This window comes from Mesoplodon bidens (assembly GCF_964165515.1).
Source record: "Mesoplodon bidens genome assembly, chromosome: 2".
Taxonomy (NCBI): domain Eukaryota; kingdom Metazoa; phylum Chordata; class Mammalia; order Artiodactyla; family Ziphiidae; genus Mesoplodon; species Mesoplodon bidens.
In genome coordinates this window covers 54,119,894-54,140,509 of record NC_138177.1, presented here as the reverse complement: position 1 = coordinate 54,140,509, position 20,616 = coordinate 54,119,894, and the positions used below count along the sequence as shown (strand labels likewise).

Here is a 20,616-nt window from a genome sequence, read left to right as displayed (position 1 = left end):
AATTAGTAAATCAAGAACACTGTTGGTTCCCTTTTGTCTTCAGGATACATCCCAAGCATCATTTGGTGCTCACCAACAATGTGCTCTCTCTCATTTCCACCTCTGACAGTGCTGGATTTCCCCATTCCCAAACACGGCTCACTTTTCCCACCTGCCAGGTCACAGAGCTTGCAGGTCCCCTCCCTCTGCATACTTTACGACCCCACTCAGGTACATCATCTCCATGGCCCCTTCCGTCTGCTCTGCCTAGGTGTTCTCAGGGTTTATTGCAAGACTGGAAAGCACTAAGGGCATTCTGATCCCAGATGGATTTGATACAAGGAATCAGATGCTTATAAAATCTTTGGGAGGGCTGGAGGAATGTGAGTCAGGGATGACACTGGAAGCACTGGATTTAAGAACAGTCTGCTGAGGTTGTCATCCAGGCATCACCACAATCACTACTGTGTCTCATTACCCACAAAGCTGAAGACCCAGTGTTGGAAGGCTGATCGAGTCACTAAAACTGGCCAGCATGTCTCCCTGACCCTTCTTACCGGCAGCAAGTAGAACAGGAAGATGCCTCTACCTCGCTCTGCCTTCCAAACCAACCATTCAGAATCCTAGCGGCAAGGGAGCCTAGTAGTTTTCAGGTTTCTAGACTCTGCACTGAAAGAAGGAATTCAAAGGATGTAGGATGGAAATTGATAGTACCCAACAGGGATACTGCTGCAAGAAGTAAGAGCAGTAGAGTAGCTGAGTGGTCAGAACTACAAGCCTTGACTATTGGGCCAAGCAGGTTTGGACTTCATGTTAAAAGGTAACAGAAAAACACGAGGTCTGGAGGGAGAAGTGACACAATGGAAGTCCTGTTTCTGGAAAAAGTATTCCTAAAGATAAAGGGTTGGCCATGATGAAGCTACTGGAGTCCATCAAGGTCAAAGGCAATGTAAAAGCCTACTACGGCATCAGAGGAGATAAGGTTGAGAAGGATCTGAGAAACATCAACATATATGTCTATGAATTGAGTTTTCAGGACAGAACTTCAAATTGTCTTCAGAGTCTCACTCCCCTGAAATCCTCTAGTCTGTTTCAGTTTATAGAGACTATAAATTGCCCTGAAGTTATCTGTAGGGAACCGACCATCAACACCACTTTAAAACAAATTGTGACAACAGTAATGGTTTAGGAAAATACACAGGAAACAAGGTACTTCCTTCCATTTTCTCCTTTCCTCAACAGGTTTATTGCCTTTTAAGAAAATTTTTGTAAAATATAAATACAAAGGCAGAGAATTTACTTACAGAGTTAAAACACAGATTTCAAACATAAACACACAATTCAGAAAATTTTAGTTTTATGTACAATTTCAAGCAACCTCAACATATTATGTTAGTTTTCAGTATCTTACAGCGTACAGAAAAAAATAGCTGAAAGTCTTCTTTAAATAAGAGCATAAAATGTTTAAACATATAAACAATCCGGTTTGATGCGTGAAAACTAATTTCCCAGCTTTTAAATTAGGATATAAGAATTTCATACACTTAGTTGTTGGTGTGGATATGGTTTGAATTTATATTACACACTACTGGATCACATCCAATAGCACTGACCTGGCCTGAGCAGGTACTCTGTAAACAAAACATAAAGTTACAACGTCGCCAAGGGCCTTCCCCGAATTCAACCCCCCAAACCAACCACACGGCTCTGACCACACTCTCAACAGTTATGGCCTCTGTCATCGGAGCTTTGTATGAAATGAAGTCAAAGTGTGGAGCTCCTTTTCCTTGTTTTTTTTTCTCCTTAAAAAAGAAAAGAAACAATTGTTCCGAGTAAAAACAAACATATTCCAAAGCATGTGTACATTGAAAAGTAGAGAAACTTTATTAACAACTTCATAAAAACTGACTTAAAAGTTTAAAAAGAAAAAAACATGTTTCAAAGTCCTTCCGACTGGAGTCGTGTCTCATAGTGTCTTTTCTTTACAGAAATAGTCGTATTATAACACCATGACACACTGTACACGGCGGGCCCCGGCGAGCTCACCAGTCGTCGTCTGAGTCCAGGTCTCTGGGGAGGATCCACTCCACGGATGAGCCCAGCAGAGTCTGAAGCTCGTTCGTGAACTCCACCAGATCTAAGAGCTCCTCACTTTCCGGATTAAAGGACTCCAGGTCTTTGGGGCAAGAGAATAAGAGACTTGCTGACACTTGCCGGTAGAACTCGGCCTCCGCGATGGTGACAATTTCCGCATTTGGGAAATTGCAGCGGAATATGCAGGAGGACATTTGCAGTTTCTTGAGCAGGTCTGAGAGCAACAGCCAGTTACGAGGCCTGCACCAGAGAAAGGACAGTGGTTTGAGTTTCCGGCAAAATGAGAAGCGCTCCCAACTATGAACTACCCGTCTCCTGGCGGTGAAAGGGCCTGCTGCTTCCACTTTGATTACCCCACCCCCACCCCACTTCTCACTGTCCTTAGAAGATCTACTATTTTTTTTTTAATTCATTTATTTATTTATTTTTGGCTGCGTTGGGCCTGTTGCTGCGCACGGGCTTTCTCTAGTTGTGGCTCGCGGGCTCTAGAGCGCAGGCTCAGTAGCTGTGGCGCACGGGCTTAGTTGCTCCGTGGCATGTGGGATCTTCCCGGACCAGGGCTCGAACCTGTGTCCCCTGCACTGGCAGGCGGATTCTTAACCACTGTGCCACCAGGGAAGCCCGGAAGATCTACTTCTAACGGGGGAACTCTGGACTCATGTGCATGTGTTAAGAGACCACCTAGGGCGGATCAGCCAACTTAGACAAAAGCAGGAGCAGCGCCCCTGAACGAGCCTCGCTGCAGGCCACCCCAGTGCTGCCTTGGCTCTGGCCACAACTCAGGTCACCCCTCTCCAAGTAAGTGCACCCCGTTCTAGTCACTGGGGAAAACCAGTCTGTATGCCAACCCAAGGGAGATGGCAAACACCTCTTTGACCTCTCCTCTCCTCCGGCCCTCCTGGAGAGAGCATGAGAAACACTCGAGGTCACCTGGCTTTCCTTTCCTTTCCCACACCTCCAACCCGCCCCTCAATGCTGCCGGGAGTGAGGCTTTTTCGAGAAGGGAGGTGGTACAATCCTTCCTGATACCCTGCCACGCTTTATATCTCTATCCCGAATAGAATGTCACCACAAAGGCAGACACGTTCCCAGCCTCAGAGTCCAAGGAGGATGCTACTCCTTAAGCACCGGGGTCAACACACAGCAGAGCAAGGTCTCCTGATGTGTTCACTCCGAAGGGTTGGTCACGGGGCACAGTGGCCCGACTGTGGGGACAAGACTCGATCTAAGCAAATCTGAAGACACATAAGATCCAGATCCCAGGTGCCACATACGGCTTTCTCTAATCTTATAGGAGAAGAGGGTACATCAGTATCGTCCCGTGGACCTCACGCGCCTTGGAAGGCCCCTACGGTACCCGTTTGGGGAGGATTCCTTCCCCAAGAGTTTAGTGACTGAAACTGCAATCGCAGTCGCTGACTCCCGTGTCCTTTGGGCTCTAGGGGTGTGTTCCAATGAGGGCAGTTGGCTGGGGAGCCCTCCCACCCCCCAAACTTTTCTGGAAAAGTTCTACTGCATTATGTGAGGTCGGTGGACACTTGGTGAGGAATTCACTCACCCCCCAACCCATCCACCCTCATCTGCTGAAGGGGATTTCTAACTCCTGACACCCCACAGAGCAGCTGGGCTGGCTCTCGACCACACGCTGGCCACGCTCACCCCTGAGCGACGGACACCTGCACGTTATAACACGGCAAAAGGGGGCTTTCGGAAAATTCAAATTCCAATAGGTCACCATAGGCCTCGTTGCTGTCATCCTGGTCCTCCGGTCCTGGGGAATTTGCTAAAACATCGTAACTACTTTCATCATCTGGTTCTAACCGGGGGGGCAAACAAGAGAGAGGTCAGTAAGCTGGAGCAAGGTTCCAGCTGTTCTCCAAAAAGGACCCTGGAAAAATTCTTTCCCAAGCAAGCCCTGCTCACAGCACCACCCCCACCCCCACCCCCCACCCCCACCAGCCCAACTGAAACGAACAAGGCTGCTCACCACACACACAGCTGCCAGAGAACTCCGAAGAGCAACCGGGGTTACCGTCGTCAGGAGCCTGCAGGTTATTTAAACAGTCTGGAGAGAGGGGGAGAGAGAGAGAGAAACAAGATAACGCCTGCTGGTAAGAGGCAAATGCTGCTGGAGTTCGGGAACATCTCACGCTGGGGCTGGTGTCACCTCCTGACAAGTCCCACCGCACACGCCTCCAGGTATCTGACTGAAACCTCCCCACGCGTCCACCCGCCTTCCTGAGGGACTGCCCGCCTCACCGCCCCAGCCTGCCAAACAAAAGCTAGCCTGGCTAGCTAAGAGTTTTCCAGCCCCCCACCTTGCAAAACTCAAAGTATCTATCTCTTCTTTGACAGACTAACGTTGGGCCGCTTTTCCCAGTAAAGGGTCACTTAGAGTAAACGGGGGGTGGGGGTAGGGGGAACCCAGGTGAAAGGCTGTGAAGTCACCGTCTAGATGCTTGAACAAGACCGTGTCGTGACCTCTGCCGTACCTGTTAAGAACTTCTCCAGAAGTTCGCTGTGGTTCACTTTCTTGACGGTTCGACCTGAGTACGTAGCCAGGGTAGGATCAGCACCGTAGGAGAGGAGCAAGCGGACAATTTCGAGATGATCATTCTTGACAGCATCGTGGAGAGGCCTAGGAGAGGTGCGGGGGATTACACCTGTGCACGCGACGCTTGCTTCTACGGACACGGGGCAAAACCGAGCGTGTGCGGCCAAGCCTCGTAGGCGCGCTATTTCACTGAGGAGGTGAGTGTACGGTCGCTGTGACAAATTACTCTGTTATTTCAACACATAACCCTTTACGGGACAGGTGAAGGGACCATCTCAGGCCTAATTCTTCAATGCAAATCTCTCTTAATGCATGGCCCAAGGAGGAACTCAGGCCACGATGAAAACGTTTCCAATGAACTTAAATAGTGACAGACTGTAAGAAGGTAACGTACGGCGGGGTGGGGGGAAGAACCCCAGCATCACGGAAGCAGATACGACAAGCCACTGTTATACCATTACAAACAAAACCCCAAAAGTGCAGTTTGTAAAAGAAACTAGGGGCAAAGTGGAACCTCTCCTGAAACCAACTTGGAGATGAGTGATCAACCCTCTCGCCCAGAAGCAGTCGACAGGCAGGGCGAGTTCTCAGGAGGGTACAGAGTCCTCCTGCCCGTGTCCGCTGGGGTCAGGAACACTGTCCGCAGTCCCATCCAGAAAGGATGCTATTTGGAAACCATGAACCACCAAATACCTTACGGTTTTGCTAATTTTATGACTGTCAGGAAAGCCCCAGTGCCCTGCCTCGTGGTGGCATCCCAGGTACAACCAGGAAGATGCTTGGGCTGACTCAGACCTGGGCCTCTGGCCAATAAACCGAGGTCAAGGACAGAGTGGGGGCCAGGCCCGGGGATGTGGGTGGACACGGCAGGTCCTATCAAGCCAGTTGCCACTGGACCTGTCTGTACTCCTGGGACTTTCAACTCACATATATGTTAAAGATTGAGATTCAACAGACGCTGGTGAAGAGTCCAGGGTCTTAAAAGAGAACACCCCTGATTATTCATGCAGGCTCAACATTTTCAGGGACTTCTGTCCATAAGAGCGTCACAGAGTTTTAAAGTTCTATGTAAATTTGCCAGAAAGATCTGTCCGATTCCATTCTAAAGGACTCCGCCATCAGTGTGCTTACATGGCACTCACTCTCCATCTTTCCTTCTGGGGTTCCCCGCACACCCTGAGAACCACTGCCCATGCCCCAGCAGGGCCAGGCCAAGAGCACAAGACTGCCACTGACCCGGTTCCATCCTGGGCACTGCAGTTGACATCGGCGCCACATTCGAGGAGGTGTCGTACGATGTTGAGCCAACCTCTTGCACAAGCCTCGTGCAGGGCACAGTAAGCCGCGTTGTCGCGGTGGTTCACATCACAAATCTTGTTCTCCAGGCAGTACAAGACCACTTCCTACGGGGAGAGGAGAGGAGAGGAGATACCATCAGACCACCATACAGTGAACCTTGTAAGGCTGACCTCCCCATAGCTTGGCGGTGCCCACTTTCAGAGGCATACATCCTTGGGGCCAAAAGCCCACCATGGCGCAGGCAGGTGGCAGGCATCCTGGTGGGGGGGGCGAGAGTGCGTGAGAAGGGCTTGGAAATGCAGACAGTGTTGTCTAAGGCTCTGCTGCACCAGTGGCCTGGCCATGGGCAAGTTACCCTTGAACTTCTCCAAGCTTCTACAGGGCTGCTGAGAGGACGCATTCGGATAGCGATGAAAGCCCTCAGCCCAGGGGCCGACGTGACCAGTACAGAGGTGTCACGGCTGCTAACATCTTAGATGACACATTGCCAAGCACAGACCATTCTCACTTGATGGGTCTGTTCAGTCGGTGGCAGTGGACGATAACACAAGTTTAGATAAAAGTATGGATGACCAACACTAAAAGAGAGCTTAAATCAGCCAGAGAACATTCCCCAGCTTAGAGAAGCAGGGACACCCAGGTCAGCTACATCCTCGCGCCCCCTGTTAAGACCCCAAATCAGAACCTGGGCCTCAGATGCTCTTGTCTGTATGTTAAGTAGAGTTAAAGAGAAGCTCTCTCCCTCCATCCTCGAGGAATGACACAAAATGCCTCCAATAACCCCACCCTCTATTTTGCCTCACTCCACCCTCTCGGGGCAGAATCAGTCTAATATTTTCATATTTACTCAAGTTAATGACAGGAACCTGATACACCACAGGCTGCAACCTCCACATTTCAAGAATCAAATAAAACGTTCACCGCCCCCCCACCCCGGAGATGTTCTGTGTCAACACTGTGCATTAGAATCACTGTTATTAACCTTATTTCTTTGGCTTGTTAAAATATCAATATGAACCACTCCCAGTAAGCAGAGCAGGAATTTATTCAATGTTTTATTACCTTAAGAAAGTTTTCAGACACATCGAAAGCATTTGCCACCAGAAAACACGTTATACTGTTTATACTGGGTAAGTCGTGCCCAGCAGAGAGCTGTCAGGTTCTGAGAGCTGGGAGTAGGCAGAACGTGCATGTGGCCCAGCACATGGTCTGCTGGGTAAGGGGGGATGGGATGGGGTCAGAACAGGCCTCCTTGTGACATCTCTCAGGTAACTCATCTGTTAAACCCAAAACGGGGGTCATTCTAGCCGCCCATAAGTGCGAGATGGGTTCTGTAAAACCTTTTATGCCCTTTGGAGGACACGCCAATCAAAGGTGACCACTCACTTGGGAGCGAACTAGAATGTTCCATTTGCTTACCACGTGAACCTAATGGGGCATGCTGGTAAACCTGGCCATCGGTGCCCTGTTACTTCAGGTCACTGCAGCAGCTCCCTTCCAAAACAAGAGGAGGAAGAGAAAAGGCACGCCCACGAATGCGTTTCTCCGTTTACATCCCAACCTGCCAGAAAGCCCACAATCCTCTGGGCTCCCAGGCCACCTGCCCCGAGCCCTGGTATCCAGGATACCGCATGAAGCTGCTGCTCTTTTAGCAGGCCCTCACTAGCCAGACTTGAGTGGACGGCTGCAAGCTAATGAGTTGTGTGCCCCAGCCAGGGAGAGGCCCTGTCACGTGGCTCTGGGATCAGTTCTGAACGCCACCAACTGCTGTGCACAGATCAATTTACTCAACCCAGGGTTTATTTGCTGTGACAATCATGGCCTTCACCTGGAAACCTTCATCACTACTAGGGCAGATTCAAGGGTACCTAGAAATGAAAGGCTGTCCAAGCTGATGGGTAAGTCAACTCTCTTCTCCTGGAAGATGGCAGCAAAGGCAGCAGTAGCCCCACGGCCAGGTCAGACTTTTTGCCACGGGCTGTCCTAACTCAACCACGTTGATCCCACTATTTACACAGTGCTTCTCATTTCCCCAGATGAGGACGTCTTCTGTCACCCACAGGAACCCAGGAGATAGCAGGAAAAGAAGGTAGTACTATCCTCATTCAACACTTGGAAACTGAGGCCCAGAGATATTAAACCCCAAGTTCAATTAACATGAAGTACTAGACCTATAACTCAGGTCTTTGGTACCTGGTCAGCTGGGAAGATTCAAAAGGCCCAAGAGGGCCCCAGTTAGAGGGATGCAATCCAGCTGTGACAAGCATCCCACAGGCCTTCTCTGTTGGGGGTCAAGTGGGCTAACTACACTCTCCTAGCTAGGAGGGTGATGGCCTCTAAATGGATGGCAACCATCGCCACCAACACTTTCTCTAACTGAAAGGTGAAGAGGCGGGGCGAGTCTGTCGACGCAACACATTCCTTGGTTTATTTTCTCCGCTAGAAATAAACGGGAGTGTCTGAAGGGCAGCCCTGCCATTCCCAAGCAAAGTCAAACTGCTTTTGTCAGACAGCTCTCTGTTCAGCGGCTATAAGCCGAATGCCATTACCCCCAAAATGTAACCATAAAGGCCATAAGCCCGACGTTGTTCATTAATTAAATGCCTCATTAACTTTTTAAAAAACATGACTTATTCAATTCATAGAAAATTTAACCATCACCGCTAAAGGCACAAGCATGTGGCTGCACACTGGCGTTTTAGCCTAAGAAATAGAAGCCTTTTTCCCAGGAGGGGAAAGTTTGAGGTCTTTGGCCACGCAAGTGATCTATTTAACGCGGATCTGAAGCCAGAGTGTGTTTCTAAACTTCCAGAACCAGATTATCATGACATAAAGCTCAGACAGCCTTTATACTGCACATGGTACCTTTGGCTAAGCAGGAGAAAATAACCAAGAATGCTGAAGACAGAACTTCAGGAAAACCCTCCCAAACCACAGCCTTATCTGGTTAAAAAAACTGCCCTTCAATTTTAAAAGGTTTAAGCTGCCACATCTCCCAACTGGGCCATCATCCCAACGTTTAAAATTCTGCCCAGAGAAATCCCAGAAAGTTGGATTCAAAGTTGAAAGCGTTCATCTACTTGTCACAATGTTCAGCATCAACACTGGTCATCTGTGGAATCTACATATTGAAATTTACATTTGAAGAAAAAAACAAATCCGACCGTACACATTCCCAAGGCTTCCTGTGCAATCAAAGGCCAGGTAGCCTAAAAAAGTATGGATCAAGTGCCCCTTGGTCCAGGCCTCAGAGCCACCAAACCAAAATGGAAACTGTCTTAGGACCAACGAGGGTCTTTTGACGTCTCTGGTCCCAAAGGGAGGCTGCTGGAAATGATGCCAAGTTCACAGGTGGGGCTTGGAGCCCCGCCCTCCACGGCGGGTGCAGCAGCACCCCGCACCCCCATCTCCAGCATTTGCTGGAAACGGGAGTCTACTTTCTCAACCCTAACCTAAAAGTTGGGGTTGGGGGCTCCCCGCCACCTCCAGCATTTGCTGGAAGCAAGGAGACTATTTTCTCAACCACGGGGGGTCTAGCTCAACACTATGTGCAACATCTGCTCTGTCCTCCTCGGCGCCCGCTCTCAGCTCTTGGGAAACCAACTGGGTGCTCCTTGGACTTCACCTGCAAGTAACTGCGCTAACTACCCGAAAGTCCTCTCTAGCTAATGGAGAGGTCACCAAGAGGCGTGTAGATATAAACAACAGCACATTCAACCCACAACAACAACAAAAAACACCCCCAAATTAAGCATAGCCCTAGTGCTTCCAACTTCCCACCCACAGTCGTGCCTTAGGGCCAAGGCAGGCACACCTCGAAGGGCTCACGGCACTATGGACCGGGGTGGGGGGACGACGGGAGACGGGGGACAGGGGCACAGAGCTGGCTGAGGGTGTGGGCGCCAGGGCTCCGGGCCAGCCTGGGTCCTGCCACCCCAGTGCTCATCCACACCTCCACGCTCAGCCTGCTGAGCCGCATTTTACTGTCACCATTCAACTCCCAGAGGGCTGATGCCAGCACAGAAAAATGCCTTTGCCCTGTGGGCTATTACGTCACAATTGCTACTGACAAGTATGGTGGGGGAACTGCACAGGGCAGAGGGAGTCACCTGTCTCACAGAGGTTTTGAACAGAGGTTTTGAAATGCCAGTCTTGCTGAGGAGCATGGTGGGCTGTGGAGCACTGCTGGATTGCTACCTGTACGGGTATCAGCTAACCCCTCTGAGGCTCAGTTTCCTCATCCGAGAGTGGGCTAGTACTCGTTACTCCCAAGTGAAGATGTTAAAAGGGTGGAAGGAGTTATTACAGATCACACGGGCTTAGACAGATATCACCTATCTTTCTATGTTGCTCTAGCAATAGAGGCTATCACTGTCATCAGCCGTGCTGGGTTGGGATACAGCAGTGTGGACAGGGAGTTTTGTGCAAGGCTCAACCCCTGCTCCCCGCCCATCAGCCCTCGGCTCCCGTGCCCTCTCAGAAAGAGACTGCTCAGGTCTGCCCCACTCCCACCCCTACTCTGCACAGACACTTCCCACCCGCTACCCCACAGGGGCATCACTCTGCCCAAAACAGCACAAGTTATTAGAGCTAATAACTACTCTCCCTCTTGCTATTCAGAATCCAAAAGGGCTCATTAAAGTTCCCCTGGCCGCCAAGCCCTGGGTTAGGTCAGATTTTATATCAGAGATAAGTGAGCCGGACCGGCCGAAGCAGCCTACCTGCCTGAACGGGAACGGAACATCAGAGAGGCCTGCCTTTCTTTTCACACCACGACTGAACAAGCCACCAAAGAGCCCGCAGTGTGAGCGGGGCCAACGCAAACACCCTGCTGGAACACCCAGCCCAGCCCGCCACGTGGAGGGGGCTGGGCTCTGAGACCCGCCCCCCATCCCCAGCCAGTGTGTCCCCCACCCAAGGAGCAGCAGCCGGCGGATCCTGATCCGGGGCACCCACAAGGATGCTCACCTCGTAGCCAACCCGGGCGGCCTGCTGTAGGAGGGTCTCGCCCGCGTTCTTATTGACAATAAGTCTCCGCGCTTCCGGTGGCATCGGGCGGGACTGGGTGGTCTCTGGAGGGGAGCTTGAGCATGTCAGCCGCGAGGCCTGGGAAGCTGGTAACAATTGCTGCCAACGGTCCAAGGGCTTCTGGTCCTGCTTGGCCGGCGAAAGATCATAGTCGGAACTGGGCTCAGGCCGCTCCTGAGTGGAGGAAAGCACTTTTCCTCCTCTCTGTCAGGGGGAGGAGGCGTGGGAGGAAGGGGTTGCATTTTTACTCGCTGGAAACTTCACCGCCACCCAGGAGACAGGTCCCCTAGGAAGGGGCAGTGACGTTTGGGGGGGAGGGGTTCAGGAAAAGGAAAGCTTTGTCCCCAGAAGCAGAGAAGTAGGCAGGCGGGATGTGCCTGCACGGGCCCGGGGGGCGGGGGAGAGCCAGGGGCAAGAGGTACCTTGCCATCCGCATTGTCCACGGAGGAGTCCCCTGGCAGCGGCAAGCCCCGCCCGGGCTCCTGAGGGATCAAATGCTTGGTTTTGCACGGTCGCTTCCCGGATGGTTTCTCGCTGTTGTCGGTGTATTGCTGCGGCAGGGGCGAAGGCTGCCAATCCATTTCTTCGTCCATGCACAGCACATCTGTCAGGGGGAGAAGAAGCGGGCGTTACACAGTTGTAGCCGGTGAGGAAAGAAAAGCCCATTGTTAGCACTGATCGTTGGAGCAGCTTCAGTTTTTAAAGATATACCAATTATGTTTTCAAAGCACTAATATTTTAATTATCCCACATTCAACCGGCAAATAAGGCTAACCCACGAAACGCCAAATGGCAAGTCGCTTCAAAGGGCCGCAACACAGGGCAGAAGCCAGCCCTTCGTGCGCTCCCGTCCCCACCCGTGGGGGGCCTGGGTGCTGGGGACAGGGCGACTGGGGACAGCCTGAGGCTGGAATGAGGGCACTGACAAGCGCCCGGGGTCACCCAAGACTTCCCTTCCTGCCCAGCCGCGGGCTGGGTGATGAGGAGCAGCCCAGGAAGTCGAGCTCCCGCCTCACTGTCCATTCCATAAGGAAGTGTGCAGGCTGAAAGGACCTCAGGAAGAAAACTCCCCGCTCGCCACACGCTACTCTTGTCAACTTGGATGGCGCTCAGGTCCCCTCCAGGGCCGTTTCCCACAGAGGGCGGGTGATCCACCCTCCAGGAGCGCCCCCCGCCCCGTGCGTACCTTGTTCATTGTCACTGCATTTAAGGGACTCCTCCAACCAGCTTCTGTTGCTTTTGGCCTCTGCCCTTTTCCTGCTAGGTTTCTCTTTGGAGATGCTATTGCCCTGGGGGGTGACCGCAGGCTGAACCGCCTGGGTCACTTCCTTCCTGCCCTGCCAGCCAGGTTTGCTCTCTGCTGCCGACACCTGCTGCTCCCGCCGTTCTCTAAGGTGCAGCAAGCGGCGCTGCTTTCTGGGATGGAGCCCTGTTAATTCAATGTACACCTGAGGTTGGTCAGCTCACTATAATGTGGCTCTTCTAAGTGGTTAGACGAACTGTTTGTCATTTCCCTCTCAGGCCAGTCAGCTAACGGAGAAATAACTACAAATTAATGAAGAAGCCCCCCGGGGCGGGGAACAAACTGTCTTACACATCACTAACAGGGGTGGGGGAGGGGAGGGGTGTGGTCACTGTGTTGGCTGAACTTGTCACCAAGTCTCAGGAGGGGGCCTATTTGCCTTTGGCCACCTTTGGGCTCCAGCCCCGGCACCTGGCTTTGGGGGTTGGGGGGTGGGATGGGGGTGGGGGGTGGGGAGGTGTGAGTGGCTCCCCCCAGGGATCCAGGGTGGGACTGGAACTTTCCACTGCTCCGCTCCAGGACTTCCGTAGGGTGCCCTGCGGGCCCGAAGCGAAACCAAGCTCACCTTTGGAGACCCGTCTCCGCTTGGCTTTCAGCAGAGAGTCCTCCGGGAGCTCTTCCACAGTGGTCTCAGTGTGGTTCCTAACGCCAGAGACCTTGCGCTTTCTGTTCAGCCGGAGGGTGGGGCTGCATGACGCGTCCGGGGTCGCCTGGTCGGCGGGGGGGCTCTCTGGGGGGCTCCGTGTCCATGAAGTAGTCCTCACTGTCTTCTGGGGCTTCGAAGGGGTCAGGTTTGCTTCCATCCTAACACTCCCCTAGGGAAGGGGAGACAACCCGGAAAGGAGGGAACAAAGGTCACCAGGAGCAGGCAGGACCCCCATGCCCAAGGCAATCTGCTACCAACAGACCACCTCCCTTTGGAGACCAGGGGCCTCACACGCTGGAAGCACAAAACCCTCAGAAAGACGTCCCAAAGGAAGGACAGCTGAACACAACCAGCAAAGAAAGCAGAAAATGAGGCGCGTAGCCCACTCACGATCCATCCTTCAAGGGTCAAGGTGAGGCATCTACACCATCCCTCTATAGGCACGTGAGATAACTCCCTAACTGCTTAACTCTCCAAGGTGGCTTACTCTTAAAGGGGGGGGTGAGTGACCTCACAGTAAGATCCAACCCATCAGGGCGGAGCTACAAATTACTATGGAAACAGCTGCTAGTAAACAAAAAAGGCTGATGTCATCAAGAGACCAAATAGCCCCCAACTGCCATCTACACAGACATAGCACCAATGTTCACTTGGGTCAGCAGGGGCGAGGGTGAAGAAAAAGGGTAGGGAAAGAATGGTGGGAGGCTGGGAGGCTGGGGAGACCAAGGGAAGAGGAGCCTGGCAGAGGGAAAGGAAAGGCTTCCTGGTGCACACACAAGGGTCAAGGGCAATTTCAAAGAACTCAACCAGATTGCTACAAGTCCGTCTGTCCTCTTTCCACACTGCCATCGAGGGGCTGCTCCTATTTCCTGTCTAGGAAGAAGGCCCTCAGTGACACCAGTCACCCCACCTGGCACGTCTCCATGCCTTCCTTCCCAGGCAACAAGCATCTAAGGACATTTCAAAGACAAGACTCCAACCCCCTTCATGGGGGGTGGGCGGGCGGCGGGCAGGGCTGAACTGCTCACACCCCAGCTCCGCCTGTGTTGCTCCTGCCCCCTCTGCTCAATCTAGCATCCACTTGGGGCTTTTCCTCCAATCACCCCAGCCTAACATCACTCCTCACTTTTGCTCTAGCCAAACAAACAGTTCAACTGCTTTGCTAGTCACATTGTTTCTAACACACAAATAATTCCATAATGATCACTGTGCTGTTAAAGAGTTCCCCGAAGATGACCCTGTGTCCATCACCGGCCGGGGGTGGGGGTGGGTGTATGAGTTTGGTATTTCGTTAACACCTGAGCTAAGCTCCCACAGCCCGTTTTTCTAGATGAAATCATAGACAGACCCCTCACATGCTGCTCGCATTCCTCCTCTGCTCCCTAGACCACTTCAAGTATCACTCCCACTTCTGCCCAGCCGGCTGGTCCCCTGATCAGCCTCTCTTGGGGGCATTCCCAGCATTTAATGGCAGTCAGTTGTGGGGATGAACCTCACCCTGGCCTGGGCTAGCCTGACCTGTGTTCTCAATGGTGGAACACACTTAGCTTTTCTCCCAGGGTATCCCAAGGTGGGACAGATCCCTACCTACTCTTGCCGGAATGGTGGAATCACCCCAACCGCGAGGGTCTCCTGTCATGGCAGCAGGAGAAACCCCAAACTCCTGGCCTGTGCTTACGGGTGATGCAGCCCAGGCTACCGCAGGCCCGGTGAAGACGGCGTGCTGCAACTCTCACTCCGGCTGCTCTGTGACCCTCTTAAACACTCGGGCAGGAATGGCACCGCTTTACAACTCGGCCCCCTTCACTTGTAAAGTGGGAATGTTACTGCTAGCCTCCCTCCAGGGTGGGCTTCATAATCACGGGCCGGGCTCAGCACAGAGAAAGGCTGGAAAGAGCCCTTTAACCAAAAGATGCCAAGACTTTCAGACCAGCCTGAATCTCAGGCCTGAAATGTAGGAAATTTTAAGAGGTGAGCCCTGCTGGTTACACCATTGGACTTCTCTGGTCCAAGCAGCCTTCCCTAAAAGCTCCGTGGGAGGGGATCCATGGAGGAATGGAAGGGCTACCTTAAGAACCCCCATGTCCAATTTTAAAGTTTCTTTTTCCAAACTAGGTCCATCCACCCTTCCCCCAACCCCGGAGCCTTTTAGGGCAAAGATCTCAATTCCCCTCAGCTAAGGCCCCCCAAGACCTTACGCTAGTGTGACCTTACCTAGGCCAGTAATAACCCTGAACGACACCCACCCCGACTGCCCAAGATATCCATGGCCACCAGCTATGGGGTAGAGGCTCCGTGTCACTTGGAGCTTCTCAAAGACTGTTCTAACCACGACCCACAGGAGGATGACCCTTGAGGGCAAAGGAGATGGGGAGATAAATAGATACACGGGGATCCTAACCATCAGGCTTTGCCATCATTGCTACTTTTGGCCCTTCTAAAAGTGGGAAGCCATGTGCCCTTGGTCACCCAGTCTAAGCAAGATGTGAACGTGGTCCCTGCAGCATGGTCCTATGACTCACAGCACATATATCCCAAATTCATTATGGTTGTACCATAGCATCACCTCACAGAAGCATCACCACAGCAACATTTACAAGTCACTGTGGCAACAAAGCACCCTCACCACGGCTGAGCCATGCCCAGTGAGGCCTCAACAAGGTGAGAGGGTTCTGAGTCGCTGGAAGGCTCCCCAGGATTAAAATCCCCTTCTCTGTAGCTTAACTATAATAGCACCTCCAGTCAGGGCTAACCTTGTTAAAAGTTACACCCGCTACAGAAGGAGTGCAGGGGATCTCTGTTCCAAAGTAGTTTACAAACGTGCAGGTGCTCAGCTGGAAGAGAAGTTCCCTGAGCAAAGAAGTTTCATGAAGCCCCTTGACTGAGGCTTCCTCCAGCCCCTGGCCAGGCACTGCCACTGAGCAGGTCCTAGGCCTGTCCCAGCCAAGTGGTTGGCAAGGGAGATGGTTACTCCAAGTTTGAGAAGGAAGGGACCAATGCCTCCTTGCCCCGCCCCATCTTCAAATGCCACTGAGGGATCCTAGTGATGAACTTCCAAGTCTGAGGAACCTCCAAACTCATTTGGTGAACTTCCAAAATAAACATTTCACTCAGCCACCCATGTGACCATAAAGAATAAATGAGTATCTCAGCCACTGTGTTTTCAAGTTAATTTCTTTTTTAAACAAGCCCCTAGCAACAAGATGCACCCGCACCAGGACAACCAGGGCCGTGCAAACAGCACCCACCACCTTGGAAGCTCCTGGTCCCTCCATGGGTAGGGGCTGCCTCAGAAGGGGGAGGGCATCTTGAAGGCGTCCTGGACCCTCTCTGGGACCCCTGCCCGCCCCAAATCCCCGCCCCAGCTCCCATGTGCTCACAGCTCGGCTCTCGGCCACACCGACACCCATGAGAAGGACCTGAGCCCATATCAGCTCAAGACATGATGGCCCAAGAACAAGAAGGCCCATTCATATCCAGCTGAATGGAATAAACACCTGCTGTGCCTTGGATGTGGAGGCCGCAGTAAGAACAGTGGCCCCTTCAGGTGGCCTTTCCTGACCAGCTATTTACAAACCCCACGTCTCTACAAGACAGAGGGTGGATGGGGAACCCACCTCCGTTGCCCCAGTCTTTCAAACGGAGCCCCTCAACTTCCCCAACCCTTCTCCTGCCCTCCCATGGTGGCGATTCATGGCTCACTGGGCCATGTCCCGGGTGCTCCAGGAAGAGACCCGTCGGTCGGTCTGAGATTGGAGGCAGGCTGTGGGGGGAGGGGGCTTTCGGAATCATCTGGGGCTCAGGCCCTGCTCCCCATCAGCCATACCGAGTTCTCGTCTCCACGCTCAGCAGGAAAGACTGGGAAGGACGCACACAAACGTCTCTGGGAAGAAGGGTGGGTGAGGCCACTGAGACGTGAAGGGCAGCGGCCACCCTGGGTTTGGCCACGTTGCTGGAGAAAAGGGCAAGAAGACTCGAGGCCGGTTAACTGCCCGCTCCCTTCCTCCAGCCTCCCTCACCGTCCACCCAGAACAGGCAGATCCCCTCCTCAGAAAAGTGCATCCCCGTGAACTTGGCCTTGCCCACTTTTATCACATCTCTCTGAGAAACTTCCCCAAGAGCTGAGTTATGAGGCCACTCAGGAGGGTAAGGGCTGCGTGTCAGCTGTGAGCACAGGCAAGGAGGGAGGCCTTCTTGCTGCTTCACTCCAGGGTGGCCTGGACCCTCCCTTTTTCATTCCAATCCCGAGGGGAGGAGCTCGGAATCGTCTACTCCAGGCACATCAAGAGCCCCATCCCTCGGGTAAGGCCGCCACTGACTAGCCACAGAAATCCTCTTCTACGGGAGCCACGTAGGACAAACCGGTCCCGGTGTGGCTTACCCAGAACCCTGGCCACAGGCCTTTGTCTGACCCCAAAGATGAGCTGGGGGAGGGCAGTGCTCCAAGCAGCAGAGAGAAGCACACGCTGCTGCTGACCACAATTCTCCTGAACTGCATCAGGCACCCACGACCTAAGCGTGCGGGCGAACGCCGACCCTACGACTGGGTCCAAGGGCCTGGGCCTCCCAAACGTGCCCACCACCCCCGACTGTCCCGTCTCAGGAGGATTGCACGCCCACCCTGTCCTCGACGTTCACCGAGGTGCCCTCACTCACCATCACCGGTGAGGTTTCTGGGGTCCGGAGCAGGCTGCAGGCCACAAGCACGCACACTGAAGAAAGCGGGAGAAAGACCTCCACTTGCTGCCAACGCATCTCATTAGCCCAGGAAGTCTCGAGGGCAAAGCCCGAAGTCAACCCCAGTGGGGGAGCAGCTGATGGGACCGCAGAGCGTGACTCGAGGCAACACGAGCTTTCTCTCCAGTTGGGCCTCCAGAACAGAACACAGCCGTCTGGTGGGAAGAACGGCCTCGTTGGTCCCACGGCCTGGGAGCGTGCTGTCAGCTCCTCATGGCTGCAAACGAGCCTCCACAGAACACAGTGATGCTCATCTCTCTGGGGCCTTCGTCAGCCCTCATCGCACTTGAACGAAACCTCTGCCTCTGGAGGGAGAATCCGAGTACTCTCCACCCCCTCCCACAGGAGACTGTCACTCTGGAGGGTCTGGCTCTGGCTGCAAGTGCCATTCCACTGCTACCAAAAACCCGTGTCCGTACCTGCTACACAACAGAACACATACCTGCTACGCCGGAGGTCCTGCACTGCCATTCCTCTGCTCACCGTATCAGACTATCACTGACTGCAGGACTAGCATTGCTCCGGAAAAAGGAGACGCGTGCCAGGAAACATTTCATAGGTGCTTCACTCCTGGATGCCGCAACGCTCAAAAGGACAGCCAGCCTTGCAATCCACAGCTGGGAAGGGTGGCCAGAGCAGCCCGTTCTCCGAACAGCCAGCACCCAGACGCTGGGCCATCGGAAGCGTATTGTTTCCTCTCACCTCCCTCGGCACTGGGAGCGGAACCGCCCCGTTCCCACCGACGTGGTACCACACGCGAGCCGCCTGGGTTCACTTACATCTCTCACTGTCGTTCTGGTCGGCAATGGCCTCCTCCGGGGCGACCGACTTTGGCTTTTTGTCCTGACTTCCTTTCAGCCTTTCCCAGTCAGCGGGGCTGAATTTGCGCACCTCGGAGTCTTTGGTCGTGGGGTGGCCACCTTCTCGCTCTTTCATCTCCAACTCTGAGAAGCGCATCACTGCACGCTACAAAGAGAACGGAGATGGAAAAAAGACACACCTTACCACCAAAGCTATTTCACTGCCCTTACCTTAAAGGAAAGTATCTTCACAGAAAATTTGCCCAAAACCAACCACAATTTATGATACAACTGAGATATTTTAAAATTGAACGATAAAAATGTAAGAGTGTCTATGTGTAACTAGTCACACACTCTTTATTCGTAAAGCCATATGTATGTAGAGATATATGTGGTGTGTATGTATAGCCATACATACACTGTGGCATAGAGATAGACATTCTCTTTCGAAGGTAAATAAAACAAAACAAAAACACAACGCAAAGAAAGCAAAACAAAAACACAACAGAAAAGAAAACAAATGCACAATGAATAAAGACGACCATGGCCCACAAACTTCCCTTTGTATATTTGGAAATGAAATTTAACTCAAAAGGTTTATGTAAGATTCTAGTAATAAAAATTTGAAGAACTGACCTCACAGTAAGCAGCGGGTAGACATAAAATACTGTCCTCTTGTAATCCTTCCATCTATGTAATTAAAATGGGCACTCAATGGATCATTTAGATAACTTCATCCATTTTTATAAGCATAAACCAATTTTTTCCTTAACACTGCAAAACAATTTGCCTTTATTTGTCTTTTAATTAAAAGTAAAATATCTTGGGCTTCCCTGGTGGCGCAGTGGTTGAGAATCTGCCTGCTAATGCAGGGGACACGGGTTTGAGCCCTGGTCTGGGAAGATCCCACATGCTGCGGAGCAACTAGGCCCGTGAGCCACAACTACTGAGCCTGTGCGTCTGGAGCCTGTGCTCCGCAACAAGACAGGCCGCGACAGTGAGAGGCCCGCGCACCGCGATGAAGAGTGGCCCCCGCTTGCCACAACTAGAGAAAGCCCTCGCACAGAAACAAAGACCCACCACAGCCAAAAATAAATAAATAAACAAATGTGGGGTTAAAAAAAACCCAGCTTCTTCTCTCTAAAAAAAAAAAAAGTAAAATATCTTAAGGAAATTCCTATACAACATGTATCCTTCACTAGCAAGTTAAATACATACTCTATCCCTTTAAGCAAGGTTTGTTTTTTTGGGTTTTTTTGTGTGTTTGTTTTTTGGGTGGAAAAAAAAATTGCACGTATCTCACAGACATGCGGCCGCTACACACCTCCACCAAGTATCACGTAAGGCATTCTAAGCAGCGCTTTTAGGTATATTTGTTAACGTACAGTAACGGCAGAGAAATCAAAGCGATTGATAGGTAAATGTCATGCAGTCTTTTAGACATCCTTCGCAATAATTAAAACTTCCGTTATCAGCATTCGAGTGGAGTTCCCTTAAAATCTACAGAATAACTTGAAGTACCCACTTACGTCCCCTTACTGGACACATTTCAAACATTTAAATCATCCTAAGCTTCATTAACCAAATCAGCCCGGTGTCCTGCCCTATCATACCCCCGGCCCCCTCCTCTTCACACATTAAAAAAACCTGACAACTGGTCAGGCTCCTGAAATTCGGGTGGCGGGGGGCTCACCTGCAATGCCCACTGCTCCCGGCTGAGCTGACTGGAGTCTGCGTACAGTCCGGTAGCGACACACTTGAACCGGTCACCCACGTAACCAGCGGAGTTTGCGATTCTCTTTGCCAGCTTAGATGGCTTCGGTTTCAGAACTTTGCCATCGGTTGATCCTGCCTCGTCAGCTCCGTCTTTGGTGTAGGTGGGGGTGACGTCCACACTCGGTGGGGCACTGCCCACGCAAAATGGTTTGGGATCCTCTTGGGTTTTCCCGAAAGTGACCGCAGAGCCGTCGCTCCCCAGGGTCGGCTCCAGGAATGGAGTCGAGACCGGCGTCGCCAGGTTCTCCTTGTTGCTTACCGCTGGAACATTCTCCTTGCTTAAGCCGGAAACTGGCTGGCCCGGAGCATGTATGAAAGTATAGGCTTCGTGGAAGTCACTGATGCGCCCCAACTCCTCTCTCAGGGCAATAAATTCCCGGAGTGGCTGTAGGGCCACAGT

General features: G+C 52.2%; 1 protein-coding gene across 1 annotated transcript; it reads right to left on the bottom strand.

Moving 5' to 3' along the window:
- Window positions 1-1,271: 1,271 nt before the first annotated feature.
- LOC308629635 (BCL-6 corepressor-like) lies at window positions 1,272-20,616 on the bottom strand (the record flags this gene model as incomplete). The annotated part of the gene is given in 14 exon segments (XM_081257709.1): window positions 1,272-2,313; window positions 3,733-3,889; window positions 4,061-4,138; window positions 4,566-4,711; window positions 5,864-6,030; window positions 10,895-11,158; window positions 11,377-11,558; window positions 12,141-12,404; window positions 12,407-12,484; window positions 12,823-13,072; window positions 17,560-17,795; window positions 18,420-18,606; window positions 19,077-19,130; window positions 20,134-20,616. Coding segments are annotated over 14 exon segments (2,838 nt in total), but the record flags the coding sequence as incomplete, so codon positions are not given.